General features: G+C 36.5%; 2 protein-coding genes across 8 annotated transcripts in view; one reads left to right on the top strand and one right to left on the bottom strand.

Annotated features, from left to right (window-relative positions):
• Positions 1–153: 153 nt before the first annotated feature.
• On the top strand, positions 154–4,599 carry LOC129576905 (fas-binding factor 1). Its single transcript, XM_055463016.1, has 6 exons — positions 154–1,874; positions 2,002–2,456; positions 2,591–2,823; positions 2,968–3,144; positions 3,221–3,376; positions 3,519–4,599. Exons 1-6 carry the CDS (start codon positions 337–339, stop codon positions 3,987–3,989), a joined length of 3,030 nt encoding a protein of 1,009 aa, XP_055318991.1. The 5' UTR covers positions 154–336; the 3' UTR covers positions 3,990–4,599.
• A 6,408-nt stretch (positions 4,600–11,007) lies between these two features.
• Positions 11,008–20,850, bottom strand: part of LOC129576907 (frizzled-2) — a 51,612-nt gene continuing 41,769 nt past the window's right edge. For 4 of the 7 annotated variants that reach the window (XM_055463019.1, XM_055463020.1, XM_055463018.1 and 1 more), the window contains 3 exons: positions 14,020–14,756; positions 12,497–13,914; positions 11,008–12,265 (listed from right to left, as the gene is read on the bottom strand). In XM_055463019.1, the coding sequence (XP_055318994.1) occupies positions 12,186–12,265; positions 12,497–13,914; positions 14,020–14,453 (1,932 nt within the window). In that variant the 5' untranslated portion in view covers positions 14,454–14,756 and the 3' untranslated portion in view covers positions 11,008–12,185. The remainder of the gene's footprint in view (positions 12,266–12,496; positions 13,915–14,019; positions 14,757–20,850) is intronic. The other 3 variants (XM_055463025.1, XM_055463022.1, XM_055463023.1) reach the window with 1 other exon arrangement.

Here is a 20,850-nt window from a genome sequence, read left to right as displayed (position 1 = left end):
AATAATTTTAATGAAATGTAATAAAAGGGGAAAAAACCATCTAAAACTCCATATGAATCGTTTTAACTCATCGCATACTTGGTATGGCCATTGTACGGAAGATGGCGTCCGCAGTCATGATGAACGTGGCGAATTGCCATTGACATTAGATTCAATCGATGTCATATTCAAATTGGGTTACATTCGAATATGATTTACGGTTATCATGGAAACGATTCCAAATGACAAACAAACCCATGACATTCCATGTAAACAAATTAATGCTTTCAAAACTGATACGGATCGATGGACGAGTGATGTGATGATATTCGGTTGTTGTTTTTTTCTTTGGTGGAAATGGATTTCGATTTAGACGATCCGTTGGGTGATTTATTGAGTGATGGTAGTAATGATAGCTTTTTTGGTACATCGAAGAAGAAAACAAACAACGCAAAACTTTCAACGCAAACCACAAGCGATACGAAAGCCAAATCAAAAGTAGCCGATCTATTTGGAATTGAAAGTGAAGATCCGATAAAATCAACTGAAATCACATCGACAAAACCAAATCCGAATTTTGGAGCGGCATCGAAAAAACCACTTCCGAGTACCGCGACGAAAAAGACTGAAGAAAGTGTGTTAAATTCGCCTGTGAATCTGCGACAATCAATCAAACGTTCGACACCCGAACGAAACGTACAACCAGCTAGTGTTATACCGATCGATACACCAAAAAAGGTTGCCAATGTGCAAAGTAAACCGAAGAAGACGCAATTCGATGATTCGGACAATTTTTTAAATGAGCTCGGTTTCGATCCGAAAAATCCGCGAGGAAACATTGGAAGTACGAAAAAATCCAATATTCTCGATGACATTCTGAATTTCAATCGAAATGAACCACCAGCTGTTAAATCGGCACCTTCTGCACCGAAACCAACACCAAGTGATACGGCGGACAGAAGAGGTCCCCGATCGGCTGAGACAAATCCAGGTGCTAACCGCTATTCACCATCATCCAGACGACCAAGAAATCTTCCACGATCTGGATCGGGTGGCTCCGATGCTGACCCTTTGGGTTTATTCACATCACCGCCAAAACAAACGCAGGAGACTAAGAAGGTGGAAAGTGTCAATGCACCTTCAGCTAGACCAAAGCTTTCAAAGAAACCAACCGTTGATTGGCTTGGTTTGGACGCGGATGATGATGTAAAACCAGATGAAATAACCTCAGTCGTGGCATCAGAAGCGATTAAACCCAAAACTGAACCGATACAACCTCAATATCCAGTCGTGAATACAACCAACACAGTTCCACCTGCACCTATTGCTTCGACAGTTCAGCCATTGCCAATAAATTCGCCGATTATTGCTGCTGCAACGACAGCCGATACCATTTCGGCCAATCTCAATATGATTAACATGGCTTCATTGGATAAGGAGCAGGCATTACATTCTCTGCAGCAACAGGAAACGCAGCTACGCATCGCAGCCCAAATGAAGCAACAGGAAGGTATGCTACAGGATATGCAGATGAAACAACAGAATTTAATCAAACAACAGGAAAATCAATTCAATGATTTACTTCGACGCCAAATCGATCGACAAAATCAATTGGAAACGCAGATTCACCGACAACAGGAGCAAATCAATGCATACATCAATGTGTTGATGAATCAACCAAGCATCGGTATGATAACACCAGCAAAAATGGCCACTGGTAATGACAACGATATCGAATCTCGTCAGAGCGATGATGAAGTCTCGCGACCGAATGTTATTGAATTGGAAGCGGATGTAAAACGATTAGAGCTTGAAAAGCTGCGCCTTGAAGACATTCTACAAAGCGTTCAAACTTCACACGATCGGGAACTGGAACTATTGCATTTGAGTCACAAGTGAGTTAATTCATTTATATTAAAATGATGATCATTGAATCGATTTGTTATGAAAATGTGAATAGTCTAGATTAGATAGATTGGAAAAATTGAAAATTTAAATCGATTTGAATACGATTTCCAATAGGAAACAAATTGCTCTGCTCGAAGAAAGTTTGGAAAGTTTAGAGAAGCGTCTGCGTGAAGAGATAAAATCAACCGAAGCCTATCATTTAAGCAAGATTTCCGCTCTCCAAGCGGATATGGAGAGTCAACAGCAAAAATACGAAGAAAATATTGAAAAATTGATGGGCGACTATGAAAAACAGGTTGAAAAACTACGACTCGGCTATGAACAAGACTTGGAAGCACTGAAAAACGATCAGCGATCGACGATAGAAAATATTCGCCAAGCCAAATTATACGAATTTGCAACACTACAGGAATGTGGCTCATATTTGAGCACACTGAAAAGTGCCTCCGACAATTTAGAGCATGCCACCGGCAACTTGGAATCGATGCGCACCAACATCACCACAACCATTGAACGAATTCATGCCGAACGAGAAGTGCAATTGAATGCCAAAGAACAACGTTTGAATGGTAAGTGCTTTTGAATATTGAAAATTTATGAAATTTCCTATGGTTTACTAAGTTTCATATAAAATCGTATTCATTTGAATCTAATAATTGAAATTGTTTTGTTTTTCATTTCCAATTATTCTCTCTTATTTAAGAGCAACAAAAAAGTATCGAAAAAACAATTGAAAAAACCGAAGAGGAACGAACTCACTTGATTGAATTGGTCAAAAGTCTGGAGATAAAATTGAATTCGGTTGAACAAAGTTCAACGGAGGAGCAATGGAGTCTGCGACAAAAATCGGCCGCGCTCGAAGCGGAAAAAGTCTCTTTTGAACGAGAGAAAACATTTACGCGAGAGAAAATGGCCGCTGAAGAGAAAAGAGTTCAGGTAAAACACCCTACGCTCATTATCTCTTGGACTTTTTTTTTACTAATTTTTTTTCAATTTTACATACTTTTTCATTGTTTTTACTTCTTCATCGTTTTCCAAAATGTTGTGGAAAAAAATCTGTTTTCTTTTTCTTCTGAGCAGGAGTTGAAAGAAATGCAATACACTGAACACAAGCGTCTCATGGAAATTCTGGATGCAGAACGTGAGAAAATATTGGTTGAAAAGGCGAAGTTAGAAACCATGGAACGCCTGAAAACACCATCAAATACGTCAACGAAACGGCAAAGTGAACTCGATGCCGCCATAAAAATCGCACAGGTAATTGCATGGTTTCATTCAAAATGATAACAAATTCATTGAATTTGATGTTTAACATTCAATCGTTTGCAAAAAGGATGCGGCAAAGAGTGCTGATATCGAACGGGAAAATTTCATCGAGCAACAACGAAAGCATGAACAGAAGAGACGTGAACTCATGGAAATGGAGAGCATGCTTCAAGCTCAGCAAAGCGAGTTAGAGCTGAGAATCAGTCAAGCAAAAGATCAGAAGGTAAAAAGTTGGCCATCAAACAGTTATTTTACTGATAATAATCTGCTTCTGTTGTATTGTTCCTCCTACACCTGAAATGGGATGTTCTTGTTCACACTTCGTTTAAAAACTGACTAAAAATTCATATTTCTTCTATTATTAGCAAGTAGCCGAGCATGCAACCAAAACGTGTAAATCCCTTGAGCAAAAATTGTTGACGAAGCTCCAAAGCCTGCAGGAAAATTACATGGAGCTAACCGAACGTGAGGCAAAATTGTCGCAGGCCAAAATGGAACTAAGCAAAGAGCGAATGGAATTACAGCATCTTCGACAGCAGTTGCGTCAATCAAAGTGCAGTTTGTGTCGCATTGGTGTAAAGAATACCGAAATTTCCGAATTGGATCCATTGAATGATATCAGTGCAAATGATGGGCCCTTAACGAAATTCGATTTCTTTACGTCAAATTCATTTGATGGCCTGCAACAGCGTCTATCAAATGTCGAAGCAATGATTGATGATGTCATTATAAACGTTCCACAATCGCCGAAACATCGAAATCTGTATCGCATCAATCAAAATGACAATTCATCAAGTGCAAATTTACTATCGAAAACCATAATCGATCCATTTTAATTGGATATCATGGACAGCTTCCAATAGATATAAACGACCATTTTTATGAGAATCGGTCCATGGGGAGTATTAATACCAATCATTTCAAATGAAGTAGTCATGCGATTTAATCATTAGGAAAACAACGTTTTGAGTAGTTTAAGCAGAATAAATTGAATTCCTTTTCCTTTTTTGTTACACCAATACACAAAACTTACCTTTTTCGTTATATTTGTTGCATTATATCTCTTTTTTAACTCAATTATTCGTGTGTTTTTCCTTTAAAAAGACGAAATATTCCCCTTTGTCATGCGTTATTTAATAATAATATCAATTGCCATTTACATTTATTGTCAACTTTGTTGCGTTACAACTGTTTTAAATAAATTAAATTCCATTTCATTTATTGTATCCTATGAGAATAAGTCTTTAAATTATCAGTAAATTTTGATTTAAATTACGTTAATATTTGCAATCGTAGTGTGTTTTGAGGTGATTTTTGACACAAGTAAACAAAAAAAAACACTGCTCCATGTGTTTGTATCACTTAAAAATATTCATTTGTTCAACTATAAATGGAATACTGCTAATTCAACCTAAATCATAAATAAAAACTTATGTATTCATTGTAGACTTATGTAGTGTCTTTCTCTATGCTTTAGACTATGAAATAAATTTGAAAAATTCATAAAATAGTTCAGAATCCAAACTAATTTAAGCTTATAATTTATTTCTCAGTCAAATATCAAATGCCGTTTTCATTAATTAGTGTATGAGCTACTCGATTTCGATCGTATCGAATGATTTGTGGTACAAAGTGCGTCCACGAAATGAATCTTTCTTCAATCCAAATCCAAACAATTGATATTGCTCCAAACGTCAAGATCATCGAGTATTTCAACAGAAACACCGAGAAGAGTGGCTTAGATCCGGTTTCGTTGCATGGGCAAGTAAAATCCGTCATCCATACGTCGTAAAAACTGATTTCGTACAATTGACAACCGATGACAATTGAAGCTGGAACAATGTACACAACACCGACCATACCTATATGGATTAATCGCTTTGTTGTTGGTTTGATCGTCGACACCTGATGTGCTAGCAATAATTCTCTCTGTTGCTTATTCACCGATTGGATGTGGTGTAATGATATAGATCCAGTAAATAAGAACAATGATCCGATAGCAAAATAGATAATTGATGGTATCACAACGTGGATATTTAAGTGGTCCATATTTAAGTTTCCAACGTAACAAATGCCGGATACTGGATCGGCATCAACAGCTCCGAACCAAAGAATAGCCAACGTTTGAATAGTTGGCACTAGCCATGCCACACTATGAAAATATTTTGAATACTTTTCGATGGATTCATTCGTCCACTTGAGACGGGCCACTGCAAACCAAGTGAATGATAGAATCACCCACCAAATCGATGAAGCCATGCCAAAGAAGTATATTACGCAAAATAGTATTGTACATGGCGATAAGTCGGTCGATGAAAATTTAATGGCACGTCCATCACAAGCGACATCATTGTGGCCTAAAAATTTACTGCAAAGAAATCCGGTGGCCACCATCAACGAACAAAAGGTTAGAAATTCGATCGATTTTTCTGGATATGTCGGTGTTTCTGTTCGCGATATAAAAGTGACCAGAGTAATAAATGTGCAAATGAAACACACTCCAGCCCATAGTTTAATCCAATGATCAGCAATATTTCGTTGTTCTTTCGTAAAGAATACACCTCGACATGGAAGCGTACAATTTTTAACTGGTCCAATTTTGGCGATATTTTTGCCATCGCTCTTGGTCGAAGTGATGAGCGGAGATTTACACGAGCAATCACAAAATCTCACAAAATTGTCCGGTTTTAAGCAAATTTCCTCCGTTTCATCTGGGAACTGTTCACATGCCATTTCCTCGGGCCAATCAGAATTCATTTGCCTCCAAATTGGTGTACATTCATCGCGTGATCGCTCACACACCGATCGGCATGCTTTCAATGGCTTGTGATAGCTTTCATAACAGATCGGTATGTATTGTGAGCACATGAAGAAGCGAACGTGTGTCGAGCATTGTGAGTCAAGTAAGATCGAAAATGAAACCATGTCAAGATGGGCATCCTCTTGTGTTTGATGATTCATCGCATTTGGAAATGTGGTGAAATTGTAGCCAATGCTTTCGCACATCCATGATGTAATCGGTTCGCAGCTTGTATCATGTATCAATTTATGTTTGGCACATACACTACAAAACACTACACTAATAACGATCAACAGCGATTTACACTTTTTATTTGCCATTTTCTATTTACCGTTCATTTAGTTGCTATGTTTGACTTAAACATTAACGTCGTTTCACTTGATTATCTAATGATGACGATGAATAAAATTAAGGCATTGAATGAATACAGACGAGAAAAAAAACGTGATTTTCTCTCACTTTTGTTCACTGCGACGTGCTTATGTGTAGCGAGCTGATTTAATACTGAAGTCACCGGCCGTTGTCCATCGATATTTATATTTGTGTCTTAAAAAACGGTTCTCTTTTATGATTCGGCACAATTATCTTTGATTATGTGACCATGACCACACATTTGCTTTGGTTTTCGTGCGAATCGAACAGTGGAGTTTTTCTTTTCTTTTTTTCCTTGCTGAATTCTTCTGCGTCAAAAATGCGCCTCCTGCGTGCTTGATGTCGGTGCAGGATGTCTTTATCCGGACAAATACTTTGGACAATGAATGAAAACCACATGAAATGACCCTTTTCGATGTAATAAATTGAGGGGTCAAGCTTTATGCAAAAGTAGTGTGTGCAGATTTGCGCTTATTTTTTTGGTTTTCCCATTCGAATAGACAGATTTTTTTTTTATTGAGCATTGAAAATGCATCAATTTACCGGATTTTGTTGCTACATTTAGAACGACGTGAAATAAAATCAAAACTATTTCGTTTTTAAAACTGATTTTCGACGAAATTGTAGACTTGTGAGACATGATTCACTGATACCGTGGAATTCGGTCAGGTAGAAAAAACTTTAAAGTTGCAGCAATCACATTCTATGAAAGAACGAATGCAGTTTTGATGTAAAACGCAGATAAAATACGAACGACCAATTCTGAGAAATGCAATTCCGCAAAATTCAAGAATCGGAAATTGCACACGATTACTAAAACGTACCGGGTGATATAAGAAGAATTAACAAATGAAATGAAAAAAAATGGGTAAATAGAGTTAGATGGTGCAATTAATGACATTCTGGTGAAATATGCGATTAAGTTTTGAAAAGCGGTAGCATTATTTTTTAAAAGTCATTACTAAGAAGTTCAACGATTAAACGTCGCCAATTCGCAAAAAGATACATAAAAACTGTCATCTTGACTGGGCACAATATGAAATTGTCGACTTTTCATCAAAAGCGTCCATCAATCCATTTTTGACAATCATCAACAAAGAAAAACCAAAATCTTTGGATCCAAAGCACGAAAGATGTTGGAACAATCTGATGTCGTACTCCGCAAATCAACACTTACCCGATATTGTATTGTATTGTATTATGTTTATTAGCGTTAGCTCTTTTGGTTACATTTGTATTTATACATTAAAATTCTCCATTATATGATTTTTGCATTCCATTTTAAATGAGTTTAGTGACGGTTTTTCTCTGATATACATTGGAAGCTTGCTATACATTTTGACTCCATAACAGAATATATTCCTTCTATATGATAGCTTCAACTGTTCTTCTCATTTTGGTACAAGTACCGTGGTGGTTCGAAATATTCTTCCAATAACTCGTCTCAAAAGTTCCAATAATTCTCCTCTTAGTGCACTGAACCAACTGAAATCTTATTTTCCAAAAAAGAAAAAAATCTGGAATAAAATCAGACATACGCTGGGTTATTTTTTTTTTCAAATCATTTATTTCCCTATTTTTCTTTATTTAAATAATAATAATAATATAATTCGTTAGGTATGAAACAGATATTTCGGATTGATCAATATAACTTTCTAGTGCAAACGTTTTCTTTCCATCATAATACATTACATTTTTGTTTCGTGTGTAGGTTTTTTTTGTGTTTCGTATACTTCCATTTCATTTTTTTTTCAATAGATTTTTTTATGTTATTTAATGCCAAATTTGTTATTATATGACACATTAAACTAATAATGTTCAAACGTTTCTAATCATTTAAATGCTCGTTTCTATATAGATTTCTTCATTTCTATCATTCCAATTAATCAAATCAGTTCAAATGAATCGTTTTTTTATTTGCTTTTCTTCAAATGACTACTTCTTACAAACCGGAAAAGAAAAATGCACATAAATTTGAATTCGATTTGAGAAAACAAACAAATACAAAAAGAATTTATTTTCTCCTTTTTTTGCATTGAAAAAAAAAATGAGAGATTTGTGATTATAAAATACATTTCCAATAATTGTGTGTATAAAGTGTCATTTTGGTAATCGAACATAGAAAACTGAAAAACTGTAATTAGGCATGTTGAAAAAGTCTAATATATAAATTGTTTAGGAAAACAGTCAAACTACATGGGATTTCTACATTTGATCTAAAGAACGACGAGTGAGGGGATGTGGGCGCAGGAGAGGGGACGATTTAAAGGGTGGCTTCGTTGAATCAAAACCAACATAAATTTTTAGTGATAAATACACAATTACATGCAACTAATGAACATGACATCGAGCTGAAATACTAATTTAACTTATTAAAATATTGCAACTCCTTGAAATTAGTTTTCGTTCGTTTTTCTTTTATTATCTTGCACAGACCTAAGTATGAGAGTGGTTCATTTAATTGTTTGTGTGTGTGTGTGTTTTTTTCCTTTTTTCCATTTGTTGTACAGATCAGACAATTAACCAGAATCATTCGGAATCTATTTTTTCTAATCAAGACATTTAGTATCGCGTACAGACTGTTTTAATAATGACAACGAATGGATTTTTCTGACCGACTACTGTCAAAGCTAAAACCGGTGAATTCGAATTGGCATTTTATTTGTGTTTCTATTCTTTTTTTTTCTACTCGATCTGCCACAAGCGTGAGCTGAAACAAATATTTCAAAAACTATTTCGTTCGCACTATTTCTAAAATTCATTTCATGAGTAATAAATTTGCATTCGGGATGCATGCGAAATTTCGTCAAGCACTCCAATAGACGGCGACGATGAATGAATCAGTCGATTTTGTAAGTATGTGTGTTTTATTATCTACATCTATTGAGTACATGTTTGGCTGTTGATGATTTGATGATGGTTCTTTTTCGGTGTGTTTACAATCAATGGATTTTGATTTCGATGAATGTGTGCTTGTGTTCGGAATACTTACTAAAAACATACTCTTGATTAAAAGTCGATTCACGCTATGGGTAAATGGATTTTATCAAAATATTTTCGGTTTTGTCCGTTCGTTTGACGTCAACTATATTTGTTTTTGATTTTTTCTTTCAATTTTGCACTATTGTAATAGAATCTATCGTCTTTGCTTGTTAAAATGTGTAATGTGTTTCGGAAATGATTGGCGGTCTAAATTTTTTCTTCTTTTTTTTTTTGGTTCACTCGATATATAAAACATTCATAATCGCAATTATTTTTTTAAATACTAATTACGTATATTTGTGTTTAAATTAATTTTCTTCTCATATAAATGCCAGAAATGTGGTTTTTGTTTCAAATGATTCGAAAAAAAAAATATTATTTTAAAATTTTTCTCTCCTTTATGTTACGTTTAGTGTTTTTCCCAGGCAGTTCACTAAGCGGATACCTTTTGTTATTGCTTTGCTTCGAATGATTGGCAAGTGTTTGGGGGCAGTTTCTTAGAGAACAAATAAAATCGATTTGTGCGTGATTCTCTATGCCAATGTCCCATATCCACATCATTCAAAAAAATTGGTTTTGATGTCCAAACTTGAGTGATTTCAATTCGAAATGTTAACATTTTATTCATTTGGGAACTTTATCTACACTGGAAATCCATCGATTTAACGATGAAAATCGGCAATCGATGGATCGTAACGTCGTGCAATGCCACCTCTCATTGTCTAATTGGCATTAGACATTGGATTGTCTTGGGATTAATAAAAAGAAAATTGCACTCATCAAATTCTTAGTCGAATAGTTGGAATTTAGCATCAGAAAAACATCATATAACTTGGTTTTCTGGGTTCATTTCTTTTGACTTTCTATACCAAATATTTTCAAGTGAATATTTTATAAAATATATACATGTTCAATAATGTGGCAATAGCATAATGCGAAGAATGGGCCAAATACCGCCAAATACTGGCAAAGACGTTGTTCTCTCTTCTTCTATCAGAACAGATTGCCATTCACACTGTTTGAATGGTCATGAAGCTATCAACTGCGTCCAATTTCCATCTTCTATGCATTGTGTTACACATCAAATTGGTTGTTACAATTTTTCGTTTTTGTTTGTGTTTTGTCATTTGCTTTTCGATAAATTTCTGTCTGATCGTTCATTTCTTATGTGGAATTCCTACAAAATAATTCGATTTCTCTATCGTTTGCATTCGTGTGAAAAAAAAAATGGTAAAATGTGTTTTACGTATGTCATAAAATTCGTTCGTAGTGCGTTCGTATATTCAAGCGAATTGAAACGAATCGTCTAAAAAAGATGAGCAATGTTTTCACACTGGAAATCAAAATGCAACCAAAACAATTGACAAACAAATGATTAGTCAAGTCAATGGTTTTCATTTTGGATTAGCACAAAACAATTGATTCAGCCTGAATGAACGATAAAAACAACACACCTACGTTATTCGGATGAATGTTTAAATGCATCGAGTACTAATCGGTGAAAATGTGTCATCGGTATTGTTTGCGTATGCATGTATGTTTGTGTGTGTGTGTGTGTGTGTGTCGGTGTAACTATTGCAAATCAACGTTGTTATTGCTGTTCTATTTATATTGTTCGGTGCAATTTTGATTTCAAAACTCGATTAAATCTTCAAGTAAATATTTTCTTTGCCATTTCTAATTATTATAATCTATACGTATTTGTTGTTTGTTCTCTTTGATTTACATCAATCTTTATTTTTTTTTTTCATTCATTAGTGCTATGGACTAGAGAGCTGCTTGTTACCGATGATTGATATTTGGTAAACATTACTTTTGTGTTCCGCCCCTGGGCTGCGATGTGCTTGTATGTTCGCGTGACGATTCATGGTCATCACACACATATACGCACACATGCCTAACTCAGGGTGGGCCTAAAGTACAAACATTTATGCATATTATACAAATATTTAAACTTCTATGCAAATCTACTTCTATCCTTACTTAAAAGTAATAACCATTATTTCCGTGTGTATTATTCTTTTGTTGTTATTCTTCTCTCTTGTATTTTATTTATAAAAAATATGCATTTTGCTCAATAACGACCGAAATTTGGTCGATTTGATTACAAACTTTCATCAGCATCGTCTTCGTTCCGTTGTTGATGCGACGAAATCACACAAAATATTCGCAAATAAAATCTCGGTCTTAATTCAAGTGCAATTAATTTCCTTAAAATTCTTGACCAGACTTTATTTGGTTTTGCCGTCGCATCACACGAGCTTTTGACAATCTCTTGCTCATTTTTGCAAAGACTTAAATTGATTATGGCATCTAATACTCTTTTTTTGTTGTTGTTATTGATGATTAACATCAACGTTTTTTTTTCTTCAAGTAAATTATCAGTTGCACCTCCCTTTTCATGTGCTTGCCTTTTCCTCTCTGGTCACATTTCTTGTTATTTTTGAACACTTTACACAGTAAAATAATCGAATTGGAGAATCATGGTTTTTTTTTTTTCTTCATCTTTAAATTAAATAATTAAATTGTTGTCACGAGGAAAAAATGAATTTGTTATGTATTATTGTTCATTGGACAGTTAACCTGACTGCTCTATGCGTCATACTACAAATTTGAGACAATATCGGCATGATTCGTGTGTGTGTGTGTTTGTGTGTTTGTGGTGTGTTGAGATATATTTAAAGATTTATTAATTCATTGTTCATGTCACATTAGCGGCATAGGTCACATTAAACTATATAGGTCCATAGTCGCTCAATGCCTGACCGGGCATCTGTCCAGATGGTAATGTCACAACTACACTGACGGCTCGTGGATCAATAACTGAACCGGTTTTGACTGTTCCACCGGTCATTGATGTGCCGCCAATCTCGACAGGTCATACGTGGCTGGCTGGCGGTTGTTTTAGAACATGATGATGCAAATGGTGATGACTAGTCGATGCAACGCTTCCAACTACTGTGAATAAAACAATTATTGGATCAGAATTCGTGGATGGGATTCGATATGGTTTTTATGTTTATTTAAATTATTATCAAAACAATCAAAATTTTGATTGCGATTGGGCGTGAAATTTCAAATCCCAATTTAAAACCCAAATTGAAGGGTAATGAAATTGGCAGCTCCGTGATTTGCTTGGAAATTTAAAAAAAAAAAAAGCATTTCCCTACAAAGTGAATAATTGTTTACCTTGTGTGTACGGCGTGGCAAGCAATGATGCTGCACCAGATGGTACTCCGATGCCCGAGCCAGCGTACGGATATGGAACGGCTGCTCGTTGTTTGATCAGTGCTTGATTGGCACCGCTACGATCGGGTGAACCGAAAATTCGGCGCCACAAACGTTTCCACGAATCAAGCGTTTTGCCCGACCAAATCCATACGCCGGACGTGATGCCAACCGCTAGGGCCATAAAGTATTTCAGCATAAGCAATGAGTAGAGTGGTTTGCGACGCACTCCAGCCGATGCTCGGCATGGGCAAGTCAGTGAAGCCATCCAATCATCATAGAAATACACTTCATACAAACTGCAACCGATGACAATGCTCGCTGGTACCGTGTACAATACACTGAATATACCGATACGAATCATAAGCTTTTCCAATTTGTCAGCTTTTGCACCGGCGCCAATGCCACCTTGTTGCTTGATCACCGATCGAATGTGGAATAATGATACAAAACCAGCTCCCAAGAACGATGTACCGATTACCAAATAAATGACCAACGGTATCAACACGAACGTTTTGAGATTTTCCATATTGAGATTGCCCACATAGCAAATTCCGGCCACGGGATCAGCATCAACGGCTTGAACCAGGACAACAGCAACAGTTTGAACGGTTGGTATGAGCCAGGCGGCCAAGTGAAAATATTGTGAGTGTTTTGCAATCGATTCATTGCCCCATTTCAAACCAGCGGCCAAGAACCAGGTGAACGATAAAATCACCCACCAAATCGATGAGGCCATACCGAAGAAATATGTCACCAAAAAGATCATGGTGCATGATGTTGGACCAGTTGATGAATACTTGATGATGCGACCATCGCATGCGACTTCATCGTGACCCAAGAATACACGGTACAAATAACCGATTGCAACGACAAAGTAGCAAAGCGATAAGAATACAATGGGTCGTTCAGGGTATTTAAAACGTTCCGTGTCAATAATGAATGTGGTCAATGTCATTAATGTGCTAATGAAACACATACTCGACCACAATGTAATCCAAAGGCCAGCAAAATCCTTTTCTTCTCGTGTGAAAAATGCGCCACGGCATGGGACCGCACAATTTTCAACGGTTCCGATTCTGGTTGTGCTTGTGTTGTACAGTGCACTGTCTTTGGTGATTGGTACCAATGGTGGTTTGCATGTGCAATCGCATGTTTTAGCCGTGACGCCTGTATTCCGATCACTTGAACTGGTCGTGCCTGAACTCTTGCAATTTTTACCCTTGCATTTGTTCGATGTCGATGTTTTGCGACCATTGCCACTGCTCGTTCGATCAATATCACCCGAACGTGATGTATCTTTTTCGTTGGCATAATTATCCGGTTGCATGCAGAGCACCTCTTGGTCTTGATACTCCGGGAATCGATCGCATGCCATTCTATGTTGGAAACAACGAGAAGATGGACACAGCTCAGTAATGCAAGAGTCACACAGGAAAACGCAAATAGTAATAGAATGTCAATAGCATAAGAGTTTAACTTACCTTTCCGGCCATGGGAAACTATATTTTTGCATGATTGGTGCACATCCAGCTCGTGTACGTTCGCATACCGATCGACACACCGGCAATGGTTTGTGATAGTCTTCAATACATATTGGCATATACAATGAGCATAGGAAAAATCGTAAATCTGGCGAACATTTCATTTCCACCAATGGAAAGAATTGATTTGCCTCAAGACCGGCTTCCTCTTGCGTGTCATGGTTCATTTCATTCGGAAATGATGTTAAATTGTAGCCAATTCCACGGCACATTGGGATTTTAATTTCTTCGCATCTTGAATTTGGATCGCGTGGTACTGGTGGCATTTGTGGTATTGGTGTGACACCCAAACCTTGCATTCCATTATCCGCTCGCACAATGCACACTAACACACCGATGAGCTTCAAAATTGTCATGAATTTATTGTACGTCATTGTTGTAGATTTGTTGTTTTTTTTCTGTTTTCTCTGCGTTATCTTCTTGTCCGTAGATTCAAAAAATATCAGTTGTTCAATCGGTAGTTAATTCGATTTAGTAAAAGTCTGTGTAATGCGTGTCGCTTTTTGACTTTTTCCGTTTTCCAACCAACAGTATCGTTTTACTGGAACTTGATCATCGATAAAACAAATTCGATTCGTCGTTTTTATTCTGTGGAAATCATTATCAACATTCAGCTGCACTCCACATATCTCAATGTCTGCCATTTAACACGGTCGTTTTATTTCCATGATGAACATCTGAAAATAGACATGTAAAGACGGAAAAAATTAGGAAAAAAATTATGTTTTCATCCATTTTCAAAGTTACTTCAACTAGATCATTAAAAATATAAAAATAAAATATCAAATTCATTTTTTTTTTGTTCATTTGGTAATAGAAAGAAAGGTCCTTAACAAAACGGCCCCTGTCAATTCTCCCCTCGAGCATACATATGACAATGTCACAACAAATTTATAATTCCCACAAACAGATGAAATCTTTCATACACACGAAAAAGTATCAGTTTAAAAGATCGAAACGAAAAGAGAGAAATAAATTTCTATTTGAATGCACACCAACAATTTCATTATATCTGAGTGAATACAACAAACATTTTGACAAGGAAATAAAAATACATAAAAAAAAATATTACGACTTGTTCGGTTCAGGTTTCTTGTGAATATCACATGCTGGTTTTGGGTTGCCAGTACGATAAGATCAAGATCTCTTGTTCGCTCAATCTCTCGCTATCTCGTCGACATTATTTTGTACAAAATTTATTGAAATTCAACAGAAATGAAGAGGAAATTTTGTTTTTATATAAATGGGGAAAAAAAATGAAGAAAAAAAATTAATGAATCCATAATATGTTGATCGGTTCACCAAAACTGATATCTCATCAAATTCCACAATCGAAATGGAAATAACGACAACGACAATGAATGAGAATGAATAATATTTATTTTATGTAACATTTGCCTGGTGTCTTTCTCACTGGTCGTTAATTATTCTTAAATTTTTGTTCTCTCTCTCCCTCTCCTTGTCTCATGATTTCGTGATTGCGGAGCGGATTTCATGCAACTAATGAAATGCATGCGTGATTTCAATCAGTCATCATTTGGTTTGGAAATTGTCTATTCTTTGCATTGCAGTGGCAATCATGTCTTAAGTTTGTTATGTGTGTGTGTGTTTTTATTTTGTGGTTTGCAAAAGTGAAGTAGTTAGTTAGGCGTAGTTTAATCGTCAACAACCTAATTAAATGTGTTTTTTTCCTGCTTTTTCTCTCTCTCTCTCTTGAATTTAGCAGAAAATGAGCAACAACACGCCTGATGAAGTTGATAATAGCCTCATGAAATAATGGTTCGAAGATCAACTATCTTCGTGGATTTTTGTTTTCTCAAACGGTGTTGATAGTTTCACTCTTTGGCAAACCATTGGCAAAGAAAAATGTAGAGAAATATGTTGATTTTGTGTGCGATCGTTCGTGAGGCGCTGTTGCACACAAGAGTTGTGTGCCTTCGACCGATCGTGAGCACTTCTGTCATATCTGTGCTGTCTTGTTGGTGAAGTCGAAGAGTCGTGTGGGTTGGATTTTATTTTTCGCTCTCTCTCTCTCTCTCTCTCTCTCTCTCTTCGCTGGTCCTTTTTCTTTGTTCTGAGCTCAGATTCGTTCGTGCTCTGCATGATTTTCTATGCAGGTGACGAAGAAAATGTAAACAAAGAAAACAAAAACCGATTAGAACAAACGATAATTTCGAAACCCACAAGACACACACAAAACTTGAAAATTACCGAACACAGGCTCATGGCCATATTTACATATTGTGCTGCATTCAAGATCGAAAGGAAAAATGAATAGCAAAAAGAGAAGAAAACCAACACACCGAACTAGATTCATCGAACGTGTGTGCTGTTGTTGTTGTTGTTGTTGATTTTTTCCTTCTCCAATAGAGTGAAAGAAACGCCAACACCGAATTGACTGTTGTCTTTTGTTTTGTCTTGTTGTTGGATCATTCGTTTTTTTCACCATATACACCACATATATTTTATCCCGCTGATTCTTGTGCTTCAGTCAACGAGGCAGAAATAAATGTTGTGACATATTATAAGGTATGGTTTGGTTTATTTTTTTTTAGTGGGTTCCTCTGTTTCCAATTCGTTTTTGTGCACTGCAGACACTATGTGTCTGTTGTATGTACGGTTCAATGTTCTTTTTTTTCTCCTTCACTGTTTGATTTCACTTCGGTTGTGAACTCGTTCGTCGCATCAATATTCGATGTCCGTTTTCAGTTGGTTGCTCAATCACAAAACAAACAATGGCCTGGCGTTCGTCGTGCCAGCATTTTATATTTATTCTCTCCCTCTCTCGCCATCTCTCTTTCTCCGCACCGTCTAATTTCGATGAAAAAGGAGCTGGCCGAAAATCGATAGCCTGTTTGTTGAAATCGAATACCGAGGCAATTTTAAAATGAAATGAAATGAACAATTTCAAGTAATTTCATCTTGATGATTTGATGGATGCGGCGTAAAAATGAAGTGATGCAGACGTTAAACCGAAAACGCCATTGATAATCTCTCTGTTCAATCAAACATGTATTATTTTACCGAAAAAACAATTTTTTTCCCTCATTTCGTTTCGTCTTGATTCTGTTTTGAATGCGTCTTGGATTGCTTGTGAAATTCCTCTCGGTTGAAAAGAAAATCATTGAATTGGCTTCAAAGCGTATAATTCACTTGAATTTTTCGATTTTCATTTTATCATCTTAGATTTTATTCCTGTGCATTTTCTACATACTATACTTGTCTTTGGTTGCACTCAAACTTCCGAAACCAGGGAAATCATCATAAATTGTGCAAAACGATAATAAGGAAGAGAATAAGAACAAAAAAAAAACAAATATAATTAGATCTTGACATTGCAGTCATTTTCCCAGGCCGAGTATATACTCTTACTCTCGAATGGAAGAAAAAAAAATTATTCATTTGAATTGTAAAAGGATAACAAAAAAAGAACGACAGCGCCAGCTCGAAGAACAAATTAACTAAACTGCAGTGAAAAAGTTGGTTAATTAAGAATTGCAGTGGAAAATGGAGTAGAAAAAAACGAAGAACAGTATGAAGAAAAGAGAACAAGAATACGGAAAAAAAACGAGTCGTGGAGATTGCTGTTGAGATGCACAAGATTTACATTTGTTTATATTGATTTTGAAAATCTGTCAAATCGAGCGTAAAAACTCAACGAGAATGCTGTTTTAATTTACGTAACTTTCGAACGATAGAACGTTCAGTATAAAACAAACAAAATGTAATTAAGAGTGCATGAGCAAGAGAAGCAGGAGTGAGTGACGAGAGAGAGAGAGAGAGAACAAGAAATAAATGTGATGAAAACGAAGAAAAGCAGATCAACGAGAGAAAATGCAACGAGAGCAGCAGTGAACAGTGTGAGAGAGAGAAAATAAATATCGAGGAGCGTTAACGACGACGACGACGGCCGATTCCGATCTTTGGAGCCCGAGTAAAGTAAGACGAGAAGAGAAATACACATAATGAACATCTCGAACATAATAATTTAATGAAATTGATTAACAAGACTGAGCTCGTTGTTTGCATAAGTGCATAAACAGTACAATCCCGTGTAGCGTGTAGTGTAATATAGTTAGGTTTTTTTTCTACCGGTATATATATGTGTGTGTATGTTGTGTGTTTACGAAAGGGTGTACAGAGCAAAAACTTTTGGATCAATTTAAGGCACACGCAGTCATGCCAAGAATATATAGATATATATATATTTATACGGGTTTTGGTGAGGATCCTCGAATACGAAACACGACTTCTAACACTAGCACATGCACACGCAATAACAAATTACGGAATCAATTCTTGAGCAGAATGAAAAATAGGCAGCAACAGCAGCAACAGCAGCAGGCATAAAGCCCATAACGACGATGACAAGCAAATCAGTGAAAAGAGACTGAGCGAGAGGAAGCGAGAGAGAGAGAGACAAAGACAGCGTAAAATGCAATGTGAGAATAAGGTGAATTTCACGCACCAAAATGATTTAAAAGCGAAGATGAACGATTCGTCAGGTCGGCGCTGAACTTGATGTATGCATGCGTGATTGTTTGTTTTTGTAAGACAAAATATAAATTTTAAATTCTCCAATTGATTCCAAACAGAGACAGCACTCTTCTTCATCGTGTTCGTTCCGTTTTATTTACGGAAAGGAAGGTAGGCAGGCAACGGATGGAGGGACGACGGGCAGAGAGGGCGAGCGATATGTAACCAAATATTCGCCACACACTGGCAAATGCCTATGGACTTAGTCGTGCCAATATTGACGTAGCGTATATGTTTAATCAACGAATTGCGATTTTCACATTTGAAAACGGCTGAAGCGAATGTTTGTGTGGCATGAGATGTGCATGGACACCAACAATTCATGCATAAATATATACGTAAGACGTGTGTAGCGTTGTGTTGTGTGCAGTTTTTTTTTTATTCGGTATATCTTGTTAATGGTTTTGGCTGTTCTGTGCATCTTCACCGTAATTTTATTTATTTACTTAAGATTTTTTTCCAGCATATCACCGATGTGTTATTCAGTGTTCGTCTTCGAACGATTCGTTTTTGGGTTCTTTGCCTCTTCGTTGTTTTCTCTCTCTCTCTCTCTTGGTGTGTGTTTTTTACGGTTGCTGTTGCTGCTTATTTGCGTTCTTCAGTTGTTGGATGTTGGTTTAGTTTTTTTTTTTTTTTTTCTTGTTGCACACCTTTTTCACGTCGCACTTTTTTTTATCGTTTATTTGTTTCTGCTGATTTATTCGTGGAAAGAACATATTTCACTTGACGCAAATACTCGTCAAAACAATATAGAGATTGTACATCATCAGTTTGTTAACTGAAACTGAACGAACGCGCCGTGTACAGAAAAAAACAATTAATTATTACAAGTCATTTTTGTTGGTGGGGTTTCATTTCTTGCAGCGCTCGTTTGCTCTTCCCTTTATAGCTTAATAAATGAGTTTGGTGCATGTATCATATATGTAAATATATTGATGTTAATCGCACTCAGTCTCAGTGCACCGAAAAACACACTGTGACTGTGTGCAGTTCAAAGGAAATATTTAATGTTTCGGATTTTAAACAGTTCAGTTTTTTTTTGTGTGTATGTGCTACTCTGCTGGACCACGCAAAGTGTTGTCATGTTTGTTGGTTTTAATTCTTCCACTTTTTTGAACACCAAGTTGGATAGGTTTCATGTATCAAGTATCGTGAAGCATGCTATTTCTTCGAAAACACCACCATTTCCAATTAATGGGCTGTTTTTGTTCTCATTTTGGTGGTAATATCATCTCGATTCTGATGACCGTTTCACACATGCCCAGGTGCTATTCGCTTGTGAAGAGAAAAAATCGTATCGAATATCGCTTCTCGTTAAGATTTTGCGATTGCACAAAATATATTGCACCAAAAAACCAACGACATGATGTGCACCACTAAGTCGACTAGTTTGTTGTTACGTACAATTTTTGGTTCGTTAGCTGCCCGATGAAGAGATGGTTGTTGTTGTTGTTGTTTTTTTTTGTCACGATGACTTAACCAACGGCGCACTAAAGCTGTGAAACGAAAAACATATTATCACTTCACCTGATCGGGCTTGGCTTGCTATTCGCTTTTAAATACTTTATTCTCTGTTGAATGCACGACTTACGGCTAATTAACGATAGCTGATGAGCATGCAATGCTCCCGTTTCACTCTCTTGCCATACAACACTACCCTCGCACACCTCGCACACCACAGTTGAATTGATATATCAAAACTCGTTTCCATGCATTACAAATGCAAATTTGTTCGCCATAGTAAAATTCAGTGTAGCAACTTGCAGTCAAAAACTGAAATGTACTTGTTCTTCTTCGGCGGAGAGAGTTTTTCGTTGAACTAAATTTAATTATGCACCTAGAAGCTGTTCAGTGAGCACCGAAAGAGAGAGAGAGAGACTGCAAGCTTAAGAGAAAATCAGGCAACAAACTTATAATCCAGCATTAGTTTTCGAAATGTTCTGGTTGATGTGATTTACAATTGCTGTGTGGTTTACCCGATGGCAAAACCAGTAGCGCCACCTTAATTGGCGAAAATTGAAGCAAATGAACTATGATTGTGGTGATGGTGCTGCCGTGCAGTTCAGAAGGTTGTCAATGTTTTTGCGCTGCATATCCATCATAGAATCCATTTTCACTACAATCTCTCATGTAATTTATAATCATAATAATGACCAATGGAAGCAATTATCAGTTTTGATGTGGGTACGACTATGCAAACGTATTTATCGTTTAACGAGTACGGCTGTATATGAG

This window comes from Sitodiplosis mosellana, unplaced genomic scaffold (genome assembly GCF_009176505.1).
Source record: "Sitodiplosis mosellana isolate CC-2019 unplaced genomic scaffold, AAFC_SMos_1.0 Smas_scaffold_6191, whole genome shotgun sequence".
Classification (NCBI taxonomy): domain Eukaryota; kingdom Metazoa; phylum Arthropoda; class Insecta; order Diptera; family Cecidomyiidae; genus Sitodiplosis; species Sitodiplosis mosellana.
Note: the sequence above shows the minus strand (reverse complement) of the source record. Positions and strands in the feature narration are given on the sequence as shown.